Source organism: Cervus canadensis, chromosome 2 (assembly GCF_019320065.1).
Source record: "Cervus canadensis isolate Bull #8, Minnesota chromosome 2, ASM1932006v1, whole genome shotgun sequence".
NCBI lineage: Eukaryota > Metazoa > Chordata > Mammalia > Artiodactyla > Cervidae > Cervus > Cervus canadensis.
In genome coordinates, this window is record NC_057387.1 from 87,467,873 (window position 1) to 87,489,498 (window position 21,626).

Below are 21,626 nucleotides of genomic sequence, written 5' to 3' on the forward strand. Positions count from 1 at the left end.
ACTATTTTTAAAAGTTCTTGGCAGGTAAGGCAGAGACAACAAAACTGTGTTTTCATGTTAGAAAAATGCCTCCCAAGTCTTTTCTATCATGTCATGTTGTGAAGGTAATTTGATATCAATGTGGACATTCTCTGGCAAGGAGTTTATGAGACAGAACCAGGTTAGACAGGTAACACAGACTGAGTGTTCTTCCCACCAAAGGAGGGCCTATGGTATTTTTTGCTCATCAGATTACATTGGTCTATAATAAAAAACAGAACAAGCTGACATGCATTAGAAAAGACAATGTAAAGATCACACTGAAGCCATCCAGAATAGCCTGATAGTTTTTAATCATTCTATGTTAGTTTGCTGCATCTTAAAACATTTTCTTTCGAATCAAGTCACAGCCGTGTGTACTTTAGGCTGTGGCCGTCATGAACAAATATGAAAAGAGGCAGAGTTAAAACAGCTCAGTACCAATGGTTATTCATTAGTCTGAGGTAATCTAATGCAAATGACCTTTTAGGAGACTTGTGAAGAAATCAGAGAAATGGGATTTCATATATGAGTTTCTGCACAACTGAATGACAGCTCTGTAGTATCTGTTGTCTAGTTTGGTCAAGGTTATAGTGGTTTTAGGAAGCCAGTCCTCCTACCAAGTGACTTGTTATAATTGAAAATATAAGAAGAGTCCCAGGTATGGAGAGCAAGATGCCTGTGAAATATATTCAAAGATGGTAAAGTGAGCACCCTCTTCTACTATAGAACTGAAAACATACTATTGTGGAAACTCATCCATCACTGCCACCATCCTTTGTTTTAAACGTTTTGGCAAGAAAAGGATTACCATCTGTACTGTCTGCTCCCATTCTCTTTGAATTCCTTTGAAAACCTGGAGTTCTCCCCATGCTTAGTTCTAAAAGCCAATTTAGTGTCTTAAATTATCAATTCTTTAAATGGCAAATCTGGTACAAAGAATTTACTTCATTTAAGGAATGGCGTATTAGAGTGGCTGGATGCTCAGAAGGAAACACAGTGTACCTGCTCTCATTCTTAGAATGCTGTGCAATGAACACGGTCTCCATGGTGGAAGCAGTATGGAATTATACCTTCTTTAATACTCAGCTTACTTGTGGCTTCATTTTCTCATTGCAACCATTGTTTGCTTGGATCAGAAAAATCCAGGCTAGTGATTCAACTGGGAACACAGGTCAAGAGGTAAATGTCAACTGGGATGGGGGTCAAACCAAGCCTTAAGGGGCCCTCATGTTGGGCACCTAGAACTGGGCAGTCCGTCCATATTAACTGTGGAGCTTTTCCAGAACAGCACGAACTTCCTCTGGATTGTAGTTCCAAGGACCAGGTTTACCCTGCAAGAGAAATGAGTCAGTATTTCCAGATTTCCAACTTGCAGGAATATGTAGGTCTGGAGCTGAGCTGAGCTGAGAGATTTGAACTGGTGATATCTGTGTGGAAGTCATCAGCATGGTGCAGTCAAGCGCAGATGACCATGAGATAGATGTGAGCACCCAGGGTAAGCGAGTGGAATGGCACCAACATGCAATGGGAAGACAGGACAAAGAAGCAAGAGGAAAACCAGAGCAGGTAGAGAATAGTTTCAAAAGGAGAAAGGGGTCTAGACAAATAAGCTTCTCTTTCACAACTGGACCTTCAGACCAGCCACCTCTCACATCAAGTTCTGCTCACTCTGCATCAGACCACCTCTGCCAGTCTGATCCCACAGCCTCAGTTCAGTCCTCTTCATCTCCTGTTTGGGCAACGACCACCCCAGCTCCTTCAGTCCATTCTTTTTTTTTTTAAATTGGAGTATATTTGCTTTACAGTGTTGTATTTGTTTCCTCCAGTCCATTCTTCACCTAGTAGTCCGTGATCTTTCTAAAGTATAGATCTGATTCGTGCTTCTCCCTGGCTCACAGCTCTTCAGTGGCTCTTCGCTCTCAGATGTAGGCTGAACTCCTAGGTCCAGAATGAGCCTTTTATAATGGAAATGGCCCAACCCTCCACACCCTGCCCTAACCTACCTCAGTGCTTCCGTCTCTCCTGCCTGTATTTGCAATGGTTTTTACTCACCATGTTCACGTGGCAGCCTCCTTATCCTTTATGGCCTAAGCAGGTGTCACCGCCTCTGAAAAGCCTGCCCTTCCTCAGGGTTCAGGAAATTTATCATGAGTGCCAAATCTATCCTGAGGTCTCACACCCTTTCCTTTACATATTGTCTATGCCGGTTTTGTGCTATAATAGCAAAACTGAAGCATTTCAGTGGGGATTATTTGGCCCACGGAGTCATATTTCCTATCTGGCTTTTGTGGAACAGCTTTGCTGATCCCTGCCCTAGAGCCTCACAACACACAGGCAGCTTCAGACCCTCCCACTCCCATCCCATCCCAGAGGATTTAGAATTGAATTAGGAGCCTAGTGCAACTTGGCCTTAGGCAAGTCCATTCCTCCTCTGAGCACTGTTCACAAAATGGAAAGATTGTCTCTCAAAGCAAACCAGGGCTGGGCCCATCTTCTGGATTCAGAAGGCACCCGGGAAGCTGCAACTCCAGTCCAAATGCTAGGGCCTTTCTTGTGCGTTATTTCATCCCCTGTGAGGTGGGGGTCCGTGTCTCCGTTTTAGAGAAGAAGAAACTGAGAAACTGAAGCTCCAAGAGGGGAAAGGCCTTGCCTGTGGTCATGTGGCTGGTAAGTGACCAGGCGGTGATTTGACACACAGTCAAACGCCCTTACCCTGCCCTCCCTGGGTCCCCTGCTCAAGTCCCCACCTTGTACAGGATCCTGCCCTCCTGGAGCACGTAGAGCCGCTCTGGCAGAGCCGCGTAGCACGAGCTGCTCTGGTCCTTCATTGTGTCCACCACCACGGGGCACTGGGGGCTCCTGTCCAGCAGCAGGCGGGCTGCCTGCAGGCGGTCCTGGAGATTCCGGTGACTCTTGATGTCCACGTTGTTCTTAAAAGCCCAGCCATCTGTAACAGACAGACCTGCAGGTCAGATACCTCCCCCACTTTTAACTGACGGTCCCAGATGGCGGACTTCTCAACTTCAGCACTACTGACAATTGAGCTAGATAATTCTCTGCTGTTCTGTGTGTCGTAAGGTGTGAAGCAGCATCTTCGGCCCTACACACTAGATGTCAGTAGTGTCACTTTGCCTTCAGCTTGCGACAACTGAAAATGTCTCAGACATCGAAAATGCCCTCTGCGGGACAAAAATTACCCTTGGTTGAGAAACACTGCTGTCACACCATCTCCTCCAGGAAGCCTTCCTTGATACACTCAGCTGTGTGATATTGGGGGGCTCTTTAAATCTTTTTAAATTCTCAGTTTTCCCATCTGATAAATGGATTAATAGAACCCACATTTCAGTTGGCTGTAAGGCTTATCTGAGATAATTGTGTAGAATTCTCAGTATTCTACCTGGTTCATTGGAGCTGCTTAAAAACTATTGACTTACCTTGCCTGACTGCTCCAAAATAGCAGACAAGTAGAGAAGAAGCCAGTTTTCATTCTCTTTTTTTTTTTTCCAGTTTTCATTCTCAACTACAGGTATTCTACTATTTTCCTCTGGAGATGCCCCACCCCTACTCCAAACCAAATCTATTTAAGATTGACTCACTTTAAATCAGCAGTCCCCAACATTTTTGACATTAGGGACCGGTTTTTGGAAGACAGTTTTTCCATGGACTGGGTGGTGGTGGGGGGAATGATTTTGGGATGATTCAAGTGCATAACATTAATTGTGCACTTTATTTCTATTATTATTACATCAGCTACACCTCAGATCATCAGGCATTAGGTCCTAGAGGTTGGGGACCCCTGCTTTAAAGGGAAGTGGATTTTCAATTGGCTTCATTGGCCAAGATGCCCATCTGCCAACTTAAAGGAGTTGGTACTCATTAGTGAATGGGCCCACAGTTTGGAAAAATATCCATAAACTGGTACTGGCCTTGCCCTTCTACTTTCCCCATATCTGGGGAGATTGGAACCCAGATAATGTGGTATGGGTTCTTTCAGAAGCCACGGGGCCTGCATTTATAATAGTTGCCTCCCAGGGTAATGTAAGTTGCTTAAGTTGACCAGCAGAACTTGCTCCTCCTTCTTGTGCTTCAAAGTCCTCTCAAAGTACTCTTCCCCTAGAAAAATCCAGGATCAGAAGAAATTCCCATCCAGTACAACTGCCTGGACTCAATTTAAAGTATTTATTAACTGCCCCAAGACAGCTAAACTTTGTTGATGACAGTAACACCGACTTACACATGTGTCATGTCTAGGCGGGCAGTCTTTTCCACCCATTAGCTCCCTGGAGCTTCACAGGATGTCCTTCTCATCCCCACCCTGCAGCTGGGAATGTGGAGGCCCAGAGAGCAGCAGTGACCTGCCTCCCCACCTTTAACTGTGAGTTCTTTAGAGATAGGCACTGCATGTACCTTTCATCTCTATGTATCCCTTGGCCCAGCACAGGGCTGGACACATAGTAGGTACTCAGTAAATTCTGTTAAGTGGGTTATTCTGGGAGACATGTGTGTGCATGCTCAGTCATGTCTGACTCTTTGCGAACCTATGGACTGTAGGCTGCCAGGCTCCTCTGTCCATGGGATTCTCCAGGGAAGAATATTGGAGTAGGTTGCCATGCCTTCCTCCAGGGGATCTTCCCAACCCAGGGATTGAACCCGTGTCTGTCTCCTGCATTGGCAGGCAGGTTCTTAAGCACTAGTGCCACATGGGAAGACTTGTTCTGGGAGATAGGTGCTATTATTCTGTTTTAGTGGCACACAAGTGGGCATGGAGGTAAGCTGTCCAGGTCACGTAGCCAGCACATGATTCAGCTAGGGCGATCTTCCTACTACACCTCATGCCTCCCTGTAATTTATCTAGACAGACACGTGGTATGTGGGGGAAAAGGAAGTCAACTGATTGGCTCAGACCTCCTAGTATTGGTGGACACTGGCTCTGTGCATTTTAGTTCTGGGATTCAGGCCTTACCTACTTCTGACTGATGGAGTGAGTACCCTGGGGAAGGAGTTGGGGAGGAAGAAGAAATGCTTGAACTGGGAGTGGCACAGCACAGAGGGTACACAGCACAGAAACCAGTGTGGGTCAGGGCTGGAATAGGAAGGCTTTCCCTCAGTGGCTTGAGATGGACAGCCCTGGGTCCAGGAAAGGGTTAAACCTGCTCAGTCGGATTCTAGGAGAAAGCAGGGGAGGAGACAGGTATCAGGAAGTTTCTGTGATGATCCATCTGCTCTTGTTGCACTTTGCAACTTGTTCTTTTAGAGATTAAAGCTGGATTCTCTACAACCTTATTACTCCAAGCGTGGTCCCTGGACCAGCAGGCTCAACACTACCTGGGGGCATGATTTAAAGTGCCACTTCTCAGGCCGCCCCCCTCTGCTGCCCTGTGATCCAGAACCTGCACCTTAATAAGATTACCAGGTGGCTCGAGTGCCATGGAGACCACAGACACCTGTAGGTGCCTGAGTTCTCTTTTCTTTCATTGATGGCTGCTGCTCTCCCAAAGGGTATTTCACAAAGAAACACATTGTTCTTGACTTTGCTCTACTGTTGCCTATGCTGTTTGTTTTGAATTTCATTTTGGAAATGTTCAAATATACATAAAAGTAGAGAGAACAGTTTAATGAACCTCCATGTAACTGTTACCCTATGCTAATATTTTTAATTGCCCCAAAGTCTTCAATGAAGATAGAAGCTGCCAGTTAAATGAGCACAGTGATAGGCTGAAAGCAGTTCTCCAGCCTCTGGGTGCATATAAATTAAGATGCAGTGGGCCTAGCGTGGGCCCTGGAATATGGTCCACATGGCTCAGACACAAGGGATCTAGGGACCACTCTAGGGAAAGGGCTGATGGAGCAGCTTTGCTGATAATTAATAACAATCTCTAAACACATGGGTCAGCCAGCAAGGCTAATACTGGTCTAAACACTCACTTATTCACCCAACTTTCACTGAGCTCTGACTCTATAACATGGACTCTGCCAGGTGCTGAGTGACAGATGACTGAAACAGCCTCTTGTCTTGTGGGGTGATGGGGTGAGTAAATAATTTTCGTTTCACTCAGCCACATAAGCCTTCTTGCCTTCTCCAACCTCTGAGTTTGAGGCTTGGGCTAAACTCTTGGATTCAGTTCCCATAAAAATCAGGAAGACAGGGATGTGTCTGATTGTCCTGTAAAGTTCAAGAGGCTTCGACCAAGCTGTAGAAGTTTCAGAGAGGGACATGTCTGCCGTGGTAAGGCAGGACTTTCTCACAGAGCTGTTCAGCAAAGGAACAAGATTTCCCACTAAATAATGAAGATGAGCCATCACCTATTAGGAGCTGAAACAAGGATTGCTGCTTCAGCTAAAAGTTGGCCCAGAGCAGGGGTTCTCAAAGTGTGGTCCCCCAATCCACAGCTTCAGCATCACTCAGAGATGGTTAGAAATGTAAATTATTAGGCCCCACCCCAGGTTTAACTCCAACTCTGGGGTGGGGTCCAGCAGTCTGCTTTCACAAGCCCTGGTGCTTCTGGTGCTCGCAATGCTTGGGAACCATGGACGGAGATGAACCACCAAGTCCCCTGGAGCTTGGAGAGCCTTAGGATGGATCTCACACGTTGCTAGAGAGCCGCCGTTTCACTTGTGACATTTCACAAGGTCTAAATTCCTTGTGATTGTGTTCAGATGAGCTCCTTCCCTTGATTCCCCTACTTACCCACTCAGAATGTTACAAGCACTCCAGTTTTCTGCTCTGTGTGACTAGCGGAGAGCACAGACTGTAGAGTTAGTGAGTAGGGGGTAGACCTAGCAGCGACTGAGTTAGGTCCTCAACAAATAGTGACTCTTTCCTTCTCTCTTCCTCTTCTTCCCACCCCCAACCATGAGCGAAGGGGAGAGAGAGGAACATCTTTTTTTACCTGATGCATGTGCTTCTTCGATGTAAATGATGAGAAAGTCTGCTATGGAACCAAAATCTTCAATAAGTCTCTTGAATTGGTCAAATTTGAAAATAAATGAAGGTCAGGTGCAACTTCCAAAATTCAGCACCAACGGTCTGTTGCCTAAAACAAATGGAACAATCATCAACCAATAACTGACACATAGCATTTCTTTTGCAAGCACCGTCTTCACACCTGCTTTCATTGTTACCTTTATTTCCTCTCTAAGATGGAGGCAGGGCACACTGTGGGGGGGTGGGGGTTGGGGAGGGGCAGAAGCTTAGAACACATACAATGGCACCCCACTCCAGTACTCTTGCTAGGAAAATCCCATGGACAGAGGAGCCTGGTAGGCTGCAGTCCATGGGGTCGCGAAGAGTTGGACATGACTGAGCGACTGAGCGACTTCACTTTTCACTTTCATGCATTGGAGAAGGAAGTGGCAACCCACTCCAGTGTTCTTGCCTGGAGAATCCCAGGGACGGCGGAGCCTGGTGGGCTGCCATCTATGGGGTCGCACAGAGTCGGACACGACTGAAGTGACTTAGCAGCAGCAGCAGAGCCAGTTGACTCCTCTCCAGAATGAAGGGATTCTATCAGGCAGTCTCAGTGGATCACCTGCACTCACTGGGAAGTAAATAAAATAATGACAAAGAGAGTCCCTTTCATGCAGTGATAAGGCAGGCACCCATCTGTTCTCTCATTGATGTGATTAGTATACTGCAAGGTGGGTGATTTTTTTACCCTCTGGCTTATAAGCATACAGCAGGTCAATGGTGGCATTAAAACCAACATTCTGGCTTCTGGACTCTCAAGCTGGTGCTCTTCCTATTCAAAGCACCTCAGTTTTCTCACCCACAAATGGACATAATAACAATACTTACCTGATAGGATTGTTCTAAGGATTAGGTAAGTTAAAGCAGATAAGGGCTTAGAATGGTGCCTACCCATAGTAGGTACCCAATAAGTGTAAGTGCTCATCTCCTCCCTGAGCTGTGAAGTGGGAGCAGTGGAGAAGGGTCCAGAAAGAGGGGTGAAATGTGGGGATTGATCACATAATTGGCTGGGCCAGGGCAAAATGAAAATTCAAGGCCCTTTATTCAAAAAGTGGGGGAAAGTGCCAATAAATATATTAAAATACAGTTTTCTGATACAGTAACTCTCTTGCCCTGGCATGCTGCGTTTTAATTGCTATTTAATATCAGGTTCCCCTGGGCACAGAGATATTCATAGGGTGAATGTAGACTCTCACAGTCACCCAGGAGCCCCAAAACTCTGCATACATGTATGTGTATCTGTGGCTGCTGGCTCCAGCCACCAGACCAATGTACCATGCCCTGGCCAGCAGCACAGAAACTGAGCCAGACATGTCGTCTTCCCACCTGCCATCTCCCAAACCCACAGGGTATTGCAACTTCCATGCAGGGACATGCTAGGTACCTCAAGCAAAGGAGTGGGGGCAAAAGCCTTTTCCCACTAAGTCACCCCAGTCACTTGCCAAATGGATTCGTGGCACTGTCAGCCCAGGCTGGGGGTGGCCACCTCCATGCCCTCCTGTGAGACACTGCAGGATGCCCAGACCCGACCCTAACCTTTCCTATTCCTGGGTCCAGACCCTCTCTGGGCCTGAAGGTGGCAGCAGCCACCGGGAGGGAGCATGGAGGTTGGATAGGCTGGGGCCCTGGGAGTGGAGGAGTGGTCCTGGGAGGACTGTTAGGGGTGGGGGAGAGGGAGCAGGGAGGCTGTAGGAAACAGGAACCTGTGTGAGCCAAGGCTCCAAGTCCCTGAGGCATGTCCAATTGTCCAAAAAGTCTTCTCTTCCAAAATACAAATTAAAGATAAAACTATTAAGAATTTCAAGACAGTTCCGGCAGAGCGTTCAGTTCAGTTGCTTAGTCGTGTCCAACTCTTTGTGACCCCATGAACCGCAGCACACGAGTCCTCCCTGTCCATCACCAACTCCCAGAGTCCACCCAAACCCATGTCCATTGAGTCAGTGATGCCATCCAACCACCTCATCCTCTGTCGTCTCTTTCTCCTCCTGCCCTCAATCTTTCCCAGCATCAGGGTCTTTTCAAATGAGTCAGCTCTTCGCATCAGGTGGCCAAGTATTGGAGTTTCAGCTTCAGCATCAGCCCTTCCAAAGAGTGCTCAGCCTCTTCTGAATAAGCACCCTTCGTGATTCACTGGTCCCATACCCAGGAAGACAGCCCTGGGTGAGAGCCTTCTGTAACTCCTGCAGCAGGTCCTGCACCGTGGCATGGCCAGTTTAAGTGTCTGCATCCCACAGGCTACTCACTGCCCCTGAGGGCAGGGCCTGTTCCTCATTCTTCCTCACATCCCCAACATTGAGTATACCCTCATCGCAGTACAAACATTCATTCAGTGCTAATAAGGTGCACAGTTCTCGGCCACACACTGGGGATTCAGCACAGGGCAGAAGCAGCAGGTCTCTGCCTGTGTGCAATTAGAATATGAAAGTATTACTTGCTCAGAAGTGTCAGACTCTTTGCAACCCCATGGACTATAGCCCACCAGGCTCCTCTGTCCATGGAATTCTCCAGGCAAGAATACTGGAGTGGGCTGCCATTTCCTTCTCCAGGGGATCTTCTTGACCCAGGGATCGAACCTGGGTCTCCCACATTACAGGTAGATTCTTTACCATCTGGGCCACCAGGGAAGACCCTGTGGAACTGAAGATCTGTTTAATGGGGAGACAGGCAGGAAACAAGAAAATGCATAAAAGAAGTCGTTTCAAGTCGTGATAAATGTCAGAAAAGAGACTATAAAGGAGTGACTTGACACTGGTGGGTCAGGGGAGGCCTCTGAGGAGATGCCATGTACCCTGAGAAGCAGGAAAGAGCCAGCCATGGGCAAAGGGAGAAGAGGGTCATTCCAGGCAAAGGGGCGCCACGTCCAAAGACCCAAGAGGGACAGAGCTTGGTGTATTGAAAGATCTGCAAGGCCACTGTGACTGGAACCGGGCAAAGGGTAATGAGAGGTGTGACTGGAGAGGTAGGTAGGGCCAAAGCAGGCAGGCTCTCCTATGCCATGGCATAGAATGTGGATTTTCTTCCAGGTCCAAGGGGACATCATGGAGATAAAGCAAGGATGGTGGACAGTTGTTGCAATTTTGGCTTCCCAGCCTGTAGCCCTCCTTCCTGCTTTGAATTCCCTATTTTTTGTACTACTGATAGGGGATTGTGCCCAGCCTTGCTCTGTGGAAGAGAGATGGGCCAGGTCCATTCTCCCTCCCAGCAGCCAGGCACAGGCTAGGCTGCTTGGACCCTCCCATGTAGTTCTTTGATTCTGGAGTGATTGAGATGGTAGAACCCATCCACGCCCCAGTGGTAGAGCCCCAAGGGGATGGTGAAGTCCCTACAGTGGAGAGGGATTTCCTGTGGCAACCACAATGTCAGCAGCTTCCAGGTCCAACTGCTGAAACTAAAAGATTGTTCAGGCCCAGTGCTCCTGCTGTGATTGATTCTGGGGAGCCTGTAACATTTTTATGACACACTTGGCATTTATACATGTGGAAATGTGTATGACTAAGAAAACTTGAGTGAGTTTCTGTTGCTTACAAGCCAAAACTCTGATTGCTACTACAGGCTATGAGATGAAAAATGATCGGTTGACCCTTTAAAATGGGTCTGGCTTCTCAGTGGAGAAAGGATTGAGAGTGAGACGGAAGAGGGGCAGAAGCAGTTAGGGGTAGTTGGGGAAATCCACAAGGGAGTTAATGGGAGTCTAGGCTAGGGTGTGTGTGCAGGGCGAAGGGGAAAATGTAGAACTGATGGGGCTTGTTGATGGATGGGGAGTGGAGGACATTTTAACTTGCTTGTGGTTTCTTTGGTTAGTTATTCCTTTAACTTGTTCCACAAAGGATTTAAAGCAGCTTACACATATAATAAAATATTATTAAATAAAAAATTTTGAAAGCCAGGGCCCTCCGGGAGGCTCAGATCTCATGCTTTCATTGCGCTGCTGTTGCTGTGCTAAGTCGTGGCTGACTCTTTGCGACCCCATGGACTGTAGCCTGCCAGGATCCTCTGTCCACGAGATTCCCCAGGCAAGAATACTGCGGCGGGTTGCCATTTCCTTCTCCAGGGGATCTTCCTGACCCAGGGATCGAACTAGAATCTCCTGCATTGGCAGATGAATTCTTTACCACTGAGCCACCTGGGAAGCCCATGCATTCATTGTAACTGAGCTAATATTTGACTCTGAGTTTCCAGAAGGCCAAGGAAAAGGAGAAACATGATTGCTTATATATTCCTCATTTTTCAGTACTTGAGGAGAAAGCAGGCCTGTTCCACTGGAGATACATCATTCTTGTCATCCTTGCCTCACCGATGACCTCACAGGGGGCCCTAGGAGGCACTGGGAGGGCCTCAGCTGGTTGCCTCCTCACCCCATGTGACAAGTTTGCTCAGGTCACAGCAGGAGAGGCTCAGAGGCCAGTCAGAGCCAAGTGGCTAGCTACTGGCCTCCAATGACCCCAGGGAGTCACCATTCAGATTAGAATGAGGAGATTTAAGGTCAGGACCAGAGCCAAATACGAGCTGTCTGGAACTTTGTTTTTAATGGGATAAAAAATTTCAACATCCACTGATTAGGACATGAAGAAACACAGTCATTTGTTTAATTATTTATAGTGTGGCTGGGTGCAGTGATAAGTATTGAGGGCCAAGTTCAAACTTAGTTCCCTGCTTTTCTGGTAGCAGACAGAAAATGGATGGAGGCGAGGGGGTGGCCGTACTGGGGACAGGCACCCTGCCCATGTCCACAGGCCACAGTGCAGAGGACACCAGTTCTAGAACATCAGGCAAGGACTGACTGTCAAGTTCAGCTTGTTTGTATAAGTGGGGAAATAGCTCTGTGGTAGCACTAGATTCAAACCCATCATTGGTTAACTTACTGGTCAGCCCCCAAACCAGTAAATTAATCCCCACACCAGGCTCTCTCGGCAGAGAAAACCAGCCTGTTTATAATTACTAGATGACCCCTTATAAGTATACTTGGAGAGATTTTAGAAGATTTTAAACAGGGGGTGAAATAAATCTAGTTTCAGATTAACGGCCAGGTTCCAAGAAAAGCGATCATCCAGATTTGCCTTCTACCCCAACATGGCAGTTATCAGTGTTGTGTGGTGTGTGTATGTCTTGTGTGTGCAGGTGCATGTACCTGCAGAGGATAAGAGGCAGCTGAGAGTTTCCCTGAGCTTCTGTTTTTTTATCCAACAATAGAAAACACACCAGCTGAGAGTCAGAAGTCTCAAATTCTTGTTCGGACTCTCCGAGAACTCTCTGTGTAACTCTGAGCAAGTCCTTTACCTCTCTGGGCCTTTGCATCTGAAAAAATGAAAGGGTTGCTTTAGATGATCAGTAAAGAGTCTTCCAGACCTTCCAGTCTGGGGCTCCAAAATGAGTTTGGATTTATACCTAAAGCATACAGCAGAGCTTTTTAGTGGACTGATGGGTTTCCAAAGCTCTTACAGAATGTTTTTCTTTCTAAAATTTTTATGTATTTTTTAATTGAAGGATAATTGCTTTACAGAATTGTGTTGGTTTCCCCCAAACATCAACACAGAATGTCTTTCTAATAAGCAGAACTGATCATGTTAACTCTATTTGAAGATCCCTCTAAGAACTCACCAATACATTCAGAGTAAAGTCTACATTCTTTGCTAAGACACAGAGGCCCCACAAGCTCGGATCCCTGATGACATCTCCAGCCTCCTTCTTCACTCCTTCATGCCTCTCACACCCCACTTCTACCAAATTGACTGATGCCCCTCCACGTATCAGACCCCTACTGCCCCTCCCCTCCACCCTGTTCTGTTCACCACCCTCCTCTTCCTCACCCATCTCGAGGCTTCAGTCCTTACACCATCAGCTCACCATTCTCTTCTCCAGGAAGCCCTCCCCTGACCATCTTCCCACCTGACCCTACTCCTTCCTGAACTCCTTGGTTTCCTCTCCCCCTCCATCATCTCCTTCCTTGAGTAATGAGATCTTCCAGTTGTGTTGATTTCTGTATCATCATACCTATTACTTCAGGGGACTCTGGACCAATGTCCTGAAATTCTATTTTATAAAAGTTTTGTTTCATTGCTCAGACACCTTTCCTCTCCATCATCAACTTCAGGTGCAGTAGCAGGGAGCAGAGACAAATAAAACAGTACTGAGAAAGTACACTAAGGATTTCCCTGGTGATTCAGTGGCTAAGACTGCACTCCCAGCGCAGGGGACCTGGGTTCGGTCCCCAATCAGGAAACTAGATTGCACGTGCCTCAACTAAGCATTCACAGGCTGTAACAAGGACTGGTGCAGCCAAATAAACAAATATTTTTAAAAATAAAATGTACACTGGCCCACTGGAAAGTAAGCAGTTAAAATAAGCAAGTAAATGCTGTGAATTGGCCACGAGGCACGTTGGCTTTCATGGAGCTGATCACTAGACCATCAAAAGTCAGCAAATTGGAGTGGTTCTATCACAGGAGTTGGCACGAGGTAGACTCGTTCTATCATGGGAGTTGGCATGAGATAGACTCACAGTAAACACGAGCTGATTCTCATTGCTCTTATCATCAGTGGTCACTTAGAGAATGCTGAATAAACCAAGGTCATTTCTGCACTGCAGTTTAAGGTCATGAGCAAAAAAACTCTTACCCTTCCCTCTGATTGAAACACTCTTCCCTTTTCAAGCTACCAAAATCTTACTTATTCTCTAAGGCTTAACTCCAATGCCACCTCCTCCAGGAAACCTTCCAAGCCCTGCAGGTGAAGTTCATACCTTTATAGTCTCCCCTCAGCCTCATGGAACTGTATGGATTTGTTATTACTTCTGTCTGTACCATGAAACCATATATTCCTCAATCAAAAGAGCAAGCTCTTACCTGGCTCTGAGTAGACCCTGGCATCTAACTGAGGATCTAGCTCAAGGGAGGTGCTCGTGAATGTCTATTGAGGTACACTGGAAAAACAGGATGAAGAAGCCCGGATCCTGGGTCTGACTTGGTCACTCACTGGCTCTGTCACCTTTGCTCTCAGTTTCCTCCATTTCCCTTTTAAAATGAGAGCACTGGATCAGGTCAACATCTCCCAGAGTGTGTTCTTTGGAACTAATATGACAATGATAGGATATCCCTCCGGTGGAGAGTGGAAAGTTGTATGTGTGTGTTAGGAAAATTAGTCAGTGCTGTGTTAAAGTTTTTCAAGTTTCTTTTTTTGTTTTTAAGCTTCAAGGCCTCTCAGAGACTCTTATGTTCATGTGCATGATGAATTTCCAGGAGGAGAGGATGTTCTGTGCTTAGTCGCTCAGTCGTGTCTGACTCTTTGCTACCACATGGACTGTAGCCTGCCAGGCTCCTCTGTCCATGGGGGTTCTTCAGGCAAGAATACTGGAGTGGGTTGCCATTTCCTTCTCCAGGGGATCTTCCCAACCCAGGGATCAAACCCAGGCCTCCCGTATTGCAGGCGGATTTGTTACCATCTGAGCCACCAGGGAAACCCAAGAATACTGGAGTGAGTAGCCTATCCCTTCTCCAGGGGATCTTCTGGACCCAGGAATAGAACTGGGATCTCCTGCACTGCAGGTGGATTCTTTACCAGCTGAGCTACCAGGGAAGCCCAGAGGGGAGTATAGTATGCAGGATTTCCCAAACTATTTTGACCAGGGAACACTATCTAGTAAAGCATGTCTATGGGAATTGGTTTCCAAAGAACACACTCTGAACAATGCTAGATTAGTCAATAACCTCAGGGACTCTCCTCTGTTTGCTGTGTTCATGCCCTGGGATTTCCACAGCCGTGTCCCAAGGTGCCCCTGCCTGGGCAGGAGGGTAACACTTGTGCTTGGGCAGCCAAGTGCTGGGTGGGAAGGATCAGTGCCCAGGAGAGGTACAGGCAGAGGTCCAGGAGTTCAGAAGGGAGGGAGAGCAGGAGAGCTGTAGGGGTCTGAGCTGGTGTCACAGGGGAGGCCTGAGAGCGGGACCCTGCTGATGAGGAACGGTGGCGATGGAGCGGGGGGGCATCAGCAAAGACAGAGACGGGAAAGCACAAGTGATGTGCCAGAGCCAGCAGCTCACCTGGAGGCAGTGTGCTGAGGGTAAGCCTGCAGGTGAAGTTGGGAAGAAAAACTGGAGTCAGTCCAGAGAGGACATGGAGAACAAGGCTGAGCCCAGGCTTCATCCCGGATGCAGATGGGGCTGCTGAAGGTTGGTGAGCTGGGGTACCGGTCAGCCAGGGATATGTTTGTGGAAGGGATAGGCATCTGGTGACCACCCTCAAGTTAGGTGGGAAGAGAGGGCAAGATGGGGAGGAGGAAGACCTGGCAGGAAGAGCAGGTGTGAGGACAAAAGATAAACCTGACCAGAGAGGCCTTTAAGAACCCAAATAGATAGAGCTGGTTTGTCTGGGAGAGTGAGAGAGAGAGAGAGATCTTCAACAAATATTTACTGGGCAACTACCATGAGCCAGCAGCAGCCAGGGGGACCCAACAGTGGGTTAGAGCACAGACAGCCTCCACTTGCATAGAGCTTGCAGGTTAGTGAAGAGGACAGACAATAATCAAACACCCACACATATTAATAATTAGCAACTATGACAGGTGTGTAAAGAGAAATTTAGGATATGAAGCATAGAAGAGGGGGTGAGCTGAGATCAGGGGACCGGGTTCAGGGAGTGTCACTGAGCAAGAGTCTGAAAGATGAACCAGAGTGGACCAGATTGGGCGGGGGGGAGGTGGGGAGGGGATGGTGAAGACATCCCAGGCAGAGCAACTGTGCAGTAAGAGCAGTGCTCAAGGAGCTGATGGCCAGTGTGACTGGTTTGCCATCTGATTGCCTGGGAAGGTGGTGATGTCACTCAGAAGAACAGAACCAGGAGAAGTCCTTGTTTTCAGGGAGTGGGAAGAGGACAAGAAGCCAGAAGATGAGCAGCTGGAGTAGTGGCATTCAGGCTTTCCATCCCACCTGCCCACCCCCTCAAACACCCCCATCCAAGCACCTCTTAAGCTTGGACCAGCCGTCTGACCTTGCATGAAGTCCCAGATGCTGCACCTCTCTCCTGACAGGCGGACTACAGGGCAGTTTGGGGCCAGACCCCCTTGTTCAGTCATGTCCTCCAGTCGCTGCCAACGGACCTTCAGGATAAACCAGAAATACTGGGCACTGAAGAAGGTAGGGATCCAGTTTTCATGGGAGAAGCGTGGGTTCCTGGTCATGCCAGTCTTCTCGCCCATGGCCAGGATGTTCCGCTTGACCCTCCCAGGAAACAGCGTCAGGAGCACTTTGCCTATGGCCACATGCAGGGCCACCTGAAAGAGGACCCAGAGCCTCTTCAGCCATAGCCCTGGCGGGGGCAGCCCCATCATAACACAGCCAGAGCTGAATCTGAGGCCGGTGGACAGAGAGGAAACCTCCCGGCCATATAGGGCGGAGCTGGACAAAGGTGACGGATGGCGGCAGCCAACCCAGACAGGAAGAAGGTGCCAGGACAGAAGGGGGTTTGCCTTCCGGTCAATGGAATGGAAAATTTCAAGTCAAGGGCTAAAGGTCTGCTCTAATGACCATTTCAGACTTTTCGCCTTACTTAACCTTTGAGAGATACCTGGATTGGAAGCTTTCAGGTCCTAGATTCTCCCTCTGATAAAGTTAAAATACAAAAGCTTTTAAACTGGCACACTTAAAGGGACTCTGTGGCTCTTTAGAAAGGCTCTGTTGCTGTAAGTTCTACTGTTAATCATTCGTTTAATAATGTAAATTGTCCTTTTACTCCTGAAGGATGTTTTCCCACTCACAGCTTCTAGCTAGTGGTTGTGAGTTTCTGGAGGCATGGCCCTCCCCAGAGGATTTGGGTCTGGAAGCTCTCCAGGTAGAGACTGAGCTGGGGACATCCCCAAGGAAACCTGGGCCTGCTCCTTCTCTCAGCACTGAGGGGAGAGCAATAAATACAACGCTGCTCTCAGTTGGGTGTGGTATAGAGCGGGGAAGGGTCAAGTGGACAGAGAAGTATCCTCTGTGTATTAAGTACAGAGAGGAAGGTTAACTGGGGCACTGGGAGCATGGAGAGCGGGCAGCTAATTCTGTTTAGAGAGGTCAAGAGGAATTCCCCAAGCAAGCGATGTCTGTGCTGAAACCAGAAAGACAGAAGAGCAAGCAGTAAACCAGGCCACTGACTTGGTCAGTGGTCCTGGTGGAAAGAACCACGCATCCAGAGAACTTCAAGCCAGAGAGTGCATGGCTCATGAGAGAAAGAGAGAAGAATCATAGATGCTCAGAACTGTGAAGTGTTTTAGAAAACATCTGAAACCACTTTCTTTTTTAAGCGGGGAAACTGAGACCCAGAGAAGGGAAGTAGCCTCGGGTCCATTCTGCTGTTAGTAATCTCTGAGGAGTTAATTCACAAAGCTTAAGTTTACGCCTCCTGAGGCATTTATGTACCTGTGTGTTAGGATGGAAGAGAGAATGACATGAAAATGGTCGTCACCTTCAAAAAGGTGTCAACCTTGGCCAGCAGCCCACTAACTTTATTTAGAGAAAGAAAAACCGGCTCCAAAAGATGTTCTCTTTCTGAGCATCTCAGTGCAAATACCACATGCTGTGCCCACAAAGTGCAAACACTTGCCTCTTCAAGCCATGATAACCCTCCTGTGTATATAGCATTTTGCCAGGTACAAAGCAATCTTTATCCCTGGTGTCAGTTGTTTTTTCTTATTGTTGTTTGTTTTAAATGGGCTATTTTGGGAGCAGTTTTAGATTCACAGTAAAATTAAACAGAAAGTACAGTGAGTTCCCATATACCTCTTGCTCCCACACATTCACAGCCTTCCGCAATAGCCATATCCCACCAGAGTGGTACATCTGTTACTTGGATGAACCTATATTAACAAATCCTTATCACTCAAAGTCCATAGCTTACATTAGAGTTCACTCTTGGTGCCATATACTCTATGGGTTTTGACAAATATGTGATGTATGTATCCACCATTATGGTATCATAAAGAATAGTTTTGCTGCCCTAAAATCTTCTGTGTTCCACCTGTTCATTTCTCTCTCTCCACTGGCAACCATTCATCTTTTGAGTATTTCCATAATTTTGCCTTTTCTAGAACATCATATAGTTCTAGAACCATACAGTATGTAGTCTTTTCAGATTGATTTCTTTCACTTAGAAATACGCATGTAAGAAAGCTTCATATCTTTTCAAGACTTGATAGCTCATTTTTTTTTAGCATTAGTAATATTCCATCATCTGGATATATACCACAGTTTATTTATCTGTTCACCTAGTAAAGGACATTTTGGTTGCTTCCAAATTTTGGCAGTTATGAATAAATAACTGAATGTTTGTATCCCCACAAAGTTCATATGATGAAACCTAATCCCTAATGATTGTATTTGGAGGTGGTGTTGTTGTGAGGTGATTAGGTTATTATAAAAGGGCCCTTTGAAAAATCAGATGACTATATTTGTGTGGATCTGTTTCTGGACTTTCTCTTCTTTTTATTGATCTGTTTGTCTATTCTTTTGTCAATATCATATTCTTTTGATTACTATGTCTCTATAAAGTCTTAAAGTCCAGTAGTGTCAGTCCTTCAACTTTGTTTTTCTCCTTCAATATTGGGCTGGCTATTCTGGGTCTTTTGCCTCTTTGTATAAATTTTGGAATCCGTTTGTCAATATCCACAAAATAACTTGCTGGGATTTTGGTTGAGATTATGTTGACTCTGCAGATTAAGTTAGGAAGTATCGGCATCTTGACAATATTGAATTTTCCTATTCATGAACATGGAATATCTCTCTACTTAGCTCTTCCTTGGTTTCTTTCCATCAGAGTTTTATAGGTTTCCTTGTATAAATATTCCACATATTTTATTATTTTTATACCTATGTATTTCATTTTGGGGACTGCTAATGTAACTAGTATTATGATTTTAATTTCAGATGCCAATTGTTCATTGCTGGTATCAGTTCAGTTCAGTTCAGTTGCTCAGTCATGTCTGACTCTTTGCGACCCCATGGACTGCAGCACGCCAGGCCTCCCTATCCATCACCAACTCCCGGAGCTTACTCAAACTCATGCCCATTGAGTCAGTGATGCCATCCAATCATCTCATCCTCTGTTGTCCCCTTCTCCTCCTGCCTTTAATCTTTCCCAGCATCAGGGTCTTTTCAAATGAGTCAGCTCTTCACATCAGGTGGCCAAAGTATTGGAATTTCAGCTTCAACATCAGTCCCTCCAGTGAATACTCAGGACTGATTTCCTTTAGGATGGACTGGTTGGATTTCCTTGCAGTCTAATGGACTCTCAAGAGTCTTCTCCAACACCACAGTTCAAAAGCATAGATTCTTCTGCGCTCAGCTTTCTTTATAGTACAACTCTAGCATACATACATGACTACTGGAAAAACCATCGCTTTGATTATAAGGACCTTTGTTGGCAAAGTAATGTCTCTACTTTTTAATATGCTATCTAGGTTGGTCATAACTTCTCTTCCAAGGAGCAAGTGTCTTTTAATTTCATGGCTGCAATCACCATCTGCAGTCCTTTTGGAGCCCCACAAAATAAAGTCTGCCACCGTTTCCACTATTTCTTCATCTATTTGCCATGAAGTAATGGGACCAGATGCCATGATCTTCGTTTTCTGAATGTTGAGCTTTAAGCCAACTTTTTCACTCTCCTCTTTCACTTTCATCAAGAGGCTCTTTAGTTCTTCTCCACTTTTTGCCATAAGGATGATGTCATCTGCATATCCGAGGTTATTGATATTCCTCCTGGCAATCTTGATTCCAACTTGTGCTTCATCCAGCCCAGCATTTCTCATGATGTACTCTGCATATAAGCTAAATAAGCATGGTGACAATATACAGCCTTGATGTACTCCTTTCCCTGTCTGGAACCAGTCTGTAGTTCCATGTCCAGTTCTAACTGTTGCTTCCTGACCTGCATACAAATTTCTCAAGAGGCAGGTCAGGTGGTCTGGTATTCCCATCTCTTGAAGAATTTTCCACAGTTTGTTGTGATCCACACAGTCAAAGGTTTTGGCATAGTCAATAAAACAGAAATAGATGTTTTTCTGGAACTCTCTTGCTTTTTTGATGATCCAGCGGATGTTGGCAATTGCTGGTATATAGGAAAGGAATTGACTTTTGTGTAGTAACCTTGTATCTTGCAAACTTGCTATAATCACTTATTAGTTCCAGTAGTTTTTTGGTCAGTTCATTTAGATCGTCTACATAAACAACTATGTAACCTACAAACAAAGACAGCTTTATTTATTTTTTCCTATCTGTACACACTTATTTCCTTTTCTTTTATTGCATTAGCTAGGACTTTTGGTATGATGTTGAAAGAGTGGTGAGAGGGGATATTGCAGAAGATCACTGAGAGGGCATGACCACTGGTTAACCTGTAGGCTGAACTTGGGCAATCAGATGCTCCTCACCTTCTCCCCTCTCCTTGGAATGTGTGCTCTGCTTGCCTTCCCCATGCTAGAGTCTACCCTAGTATGCAGCCTGAGACAGTAATATGGTGTTGAGACCATTCAATGGTCCCTACATCATACAGCAAATTCCCACTAGCTGTTTTACATATGGTAATGTTCATGTTTCAGTGCTACTCTCTCAATTCGTCCCACCCTTCTCTTGAGGTTTCTTATTTAGCCTTGTGTTATTTAGAAGTGTTTTGTTAATCTATAGGCATCCTGGAGTTTTCCAAGAATTTTTCTGTTTGATTCTGCTGTGATCTGAAAGCATGTATTTTTTTAAAGATTTGTTGATGTATGTTTTATGACCCCAGATGTTATCTATCTTGGTGAACATTCCATGTAAGCTTGACAAGAATGTATATTCCACTGTTGTTAGGTAAAGTGGTCTACAGATGTCAATTACATCCAGTTGACCAATGATGCTATTGAGTTCTCCTACATCCTTCTGGTTTTCTGCCTGCTAGATGCATCCATTTCTTTTTTTTTTTTTTCCCATCCATTTCTGATAGTCTCCAACTATGAGAGTGGATTCGTCGGTTTCTCCTTTCAGTTATATCAGTTTTTGCCTCATGTATGTTGATGTTCTATTGTTAGGCACATACACGTAAAGCCTTCTTGGAAATTGACCCTTTTATCATTATGAAATGTCTTTATCCCTGATAATTTTCCTTACTCTGAGGTTTGCTCTGTCTGAAATTAATATAGCCATTCCAGCTTTCTTTTCTTTTTTTTTTTTTTTTAATTTTTTTATTAGTTGGAGGCTAATTACTTCACAACATTTCAGTGGGTTTTGTCATACATTGATATGAATCAGCCATAGATTTACACTTATTCCCCATCCCGATCCCCCCTCCCACCTCCCTCTCCACCCGATTCCTCTGGGTCTTCCCAGTGCACCAGGCCGGAGCACTTAAAAATATGGAACGCTTCACGAATTTGCGTGTCATCCTTGCGCAGGGGCCATGCTAATCTTCTCTGTATCGTTCCAATTTTAGTATATGTGCTGCCGAAGCGAGCACTCCAGCTTTCTTTTGATTAGTATTAGCATAATGTGTCTTTTTCCTATTCCTTTATTTGTATTTTTTTGTAAAGAATTGTTATGTAAACAGTTAATAGAACTACATGATCTACATCTACAATCAATGGTCCTATTACTTTTTACTTTTTTATTGTAATAAAATACACAAAACATAAAATTTACCA

At 45.8% G+C, this 21,626-nt stretch overlaps 1 protein-coding gene and 1 non-coding gene across 2 annotated transcripts; both read right to left on the reverse strand.

The window, feature by feature from the left end:
* Positions 1 to 315: 315 nt before the first annotated feature.
* On the reverse strand, positions 316 to 16,377 carry DIO1 (iodothyronine deiodinase 1). The gene is made up of 4 exons (XM_043461267.1): positions 15,968 to 16,377; positions 6,912 to 7,055; positions 2,769 to 2,968; positions 316 to 1,352 (listed from the first exon to the last, which is right to left on the reverse strand). Exons 1-4 carry the CDS (start codon positions 16,305 to 16,307, stop codon positions 1,284 to 1,286), a joined length of 753 nt encoding a protein of 250 aa, XP_043317202.1. The 5' UTR covers positions 16,308 to 16,377; the 3' UTR covers positions 316 to 1,283.
* A 4,958-nt stretch (positions 16,378 to 21,335) lies between these two features.
* On the reverse strand, positions 21,336 to 21,442 carry LOC122437410. The gene has a single exon (XR_006268240.1). It is a non-coding gene; the product is annotated as a U6 spliceosomal RNA (small nuclear RNA).
* Positions 21,443 to 21,626: the final 184 nt, after the last annotated feature.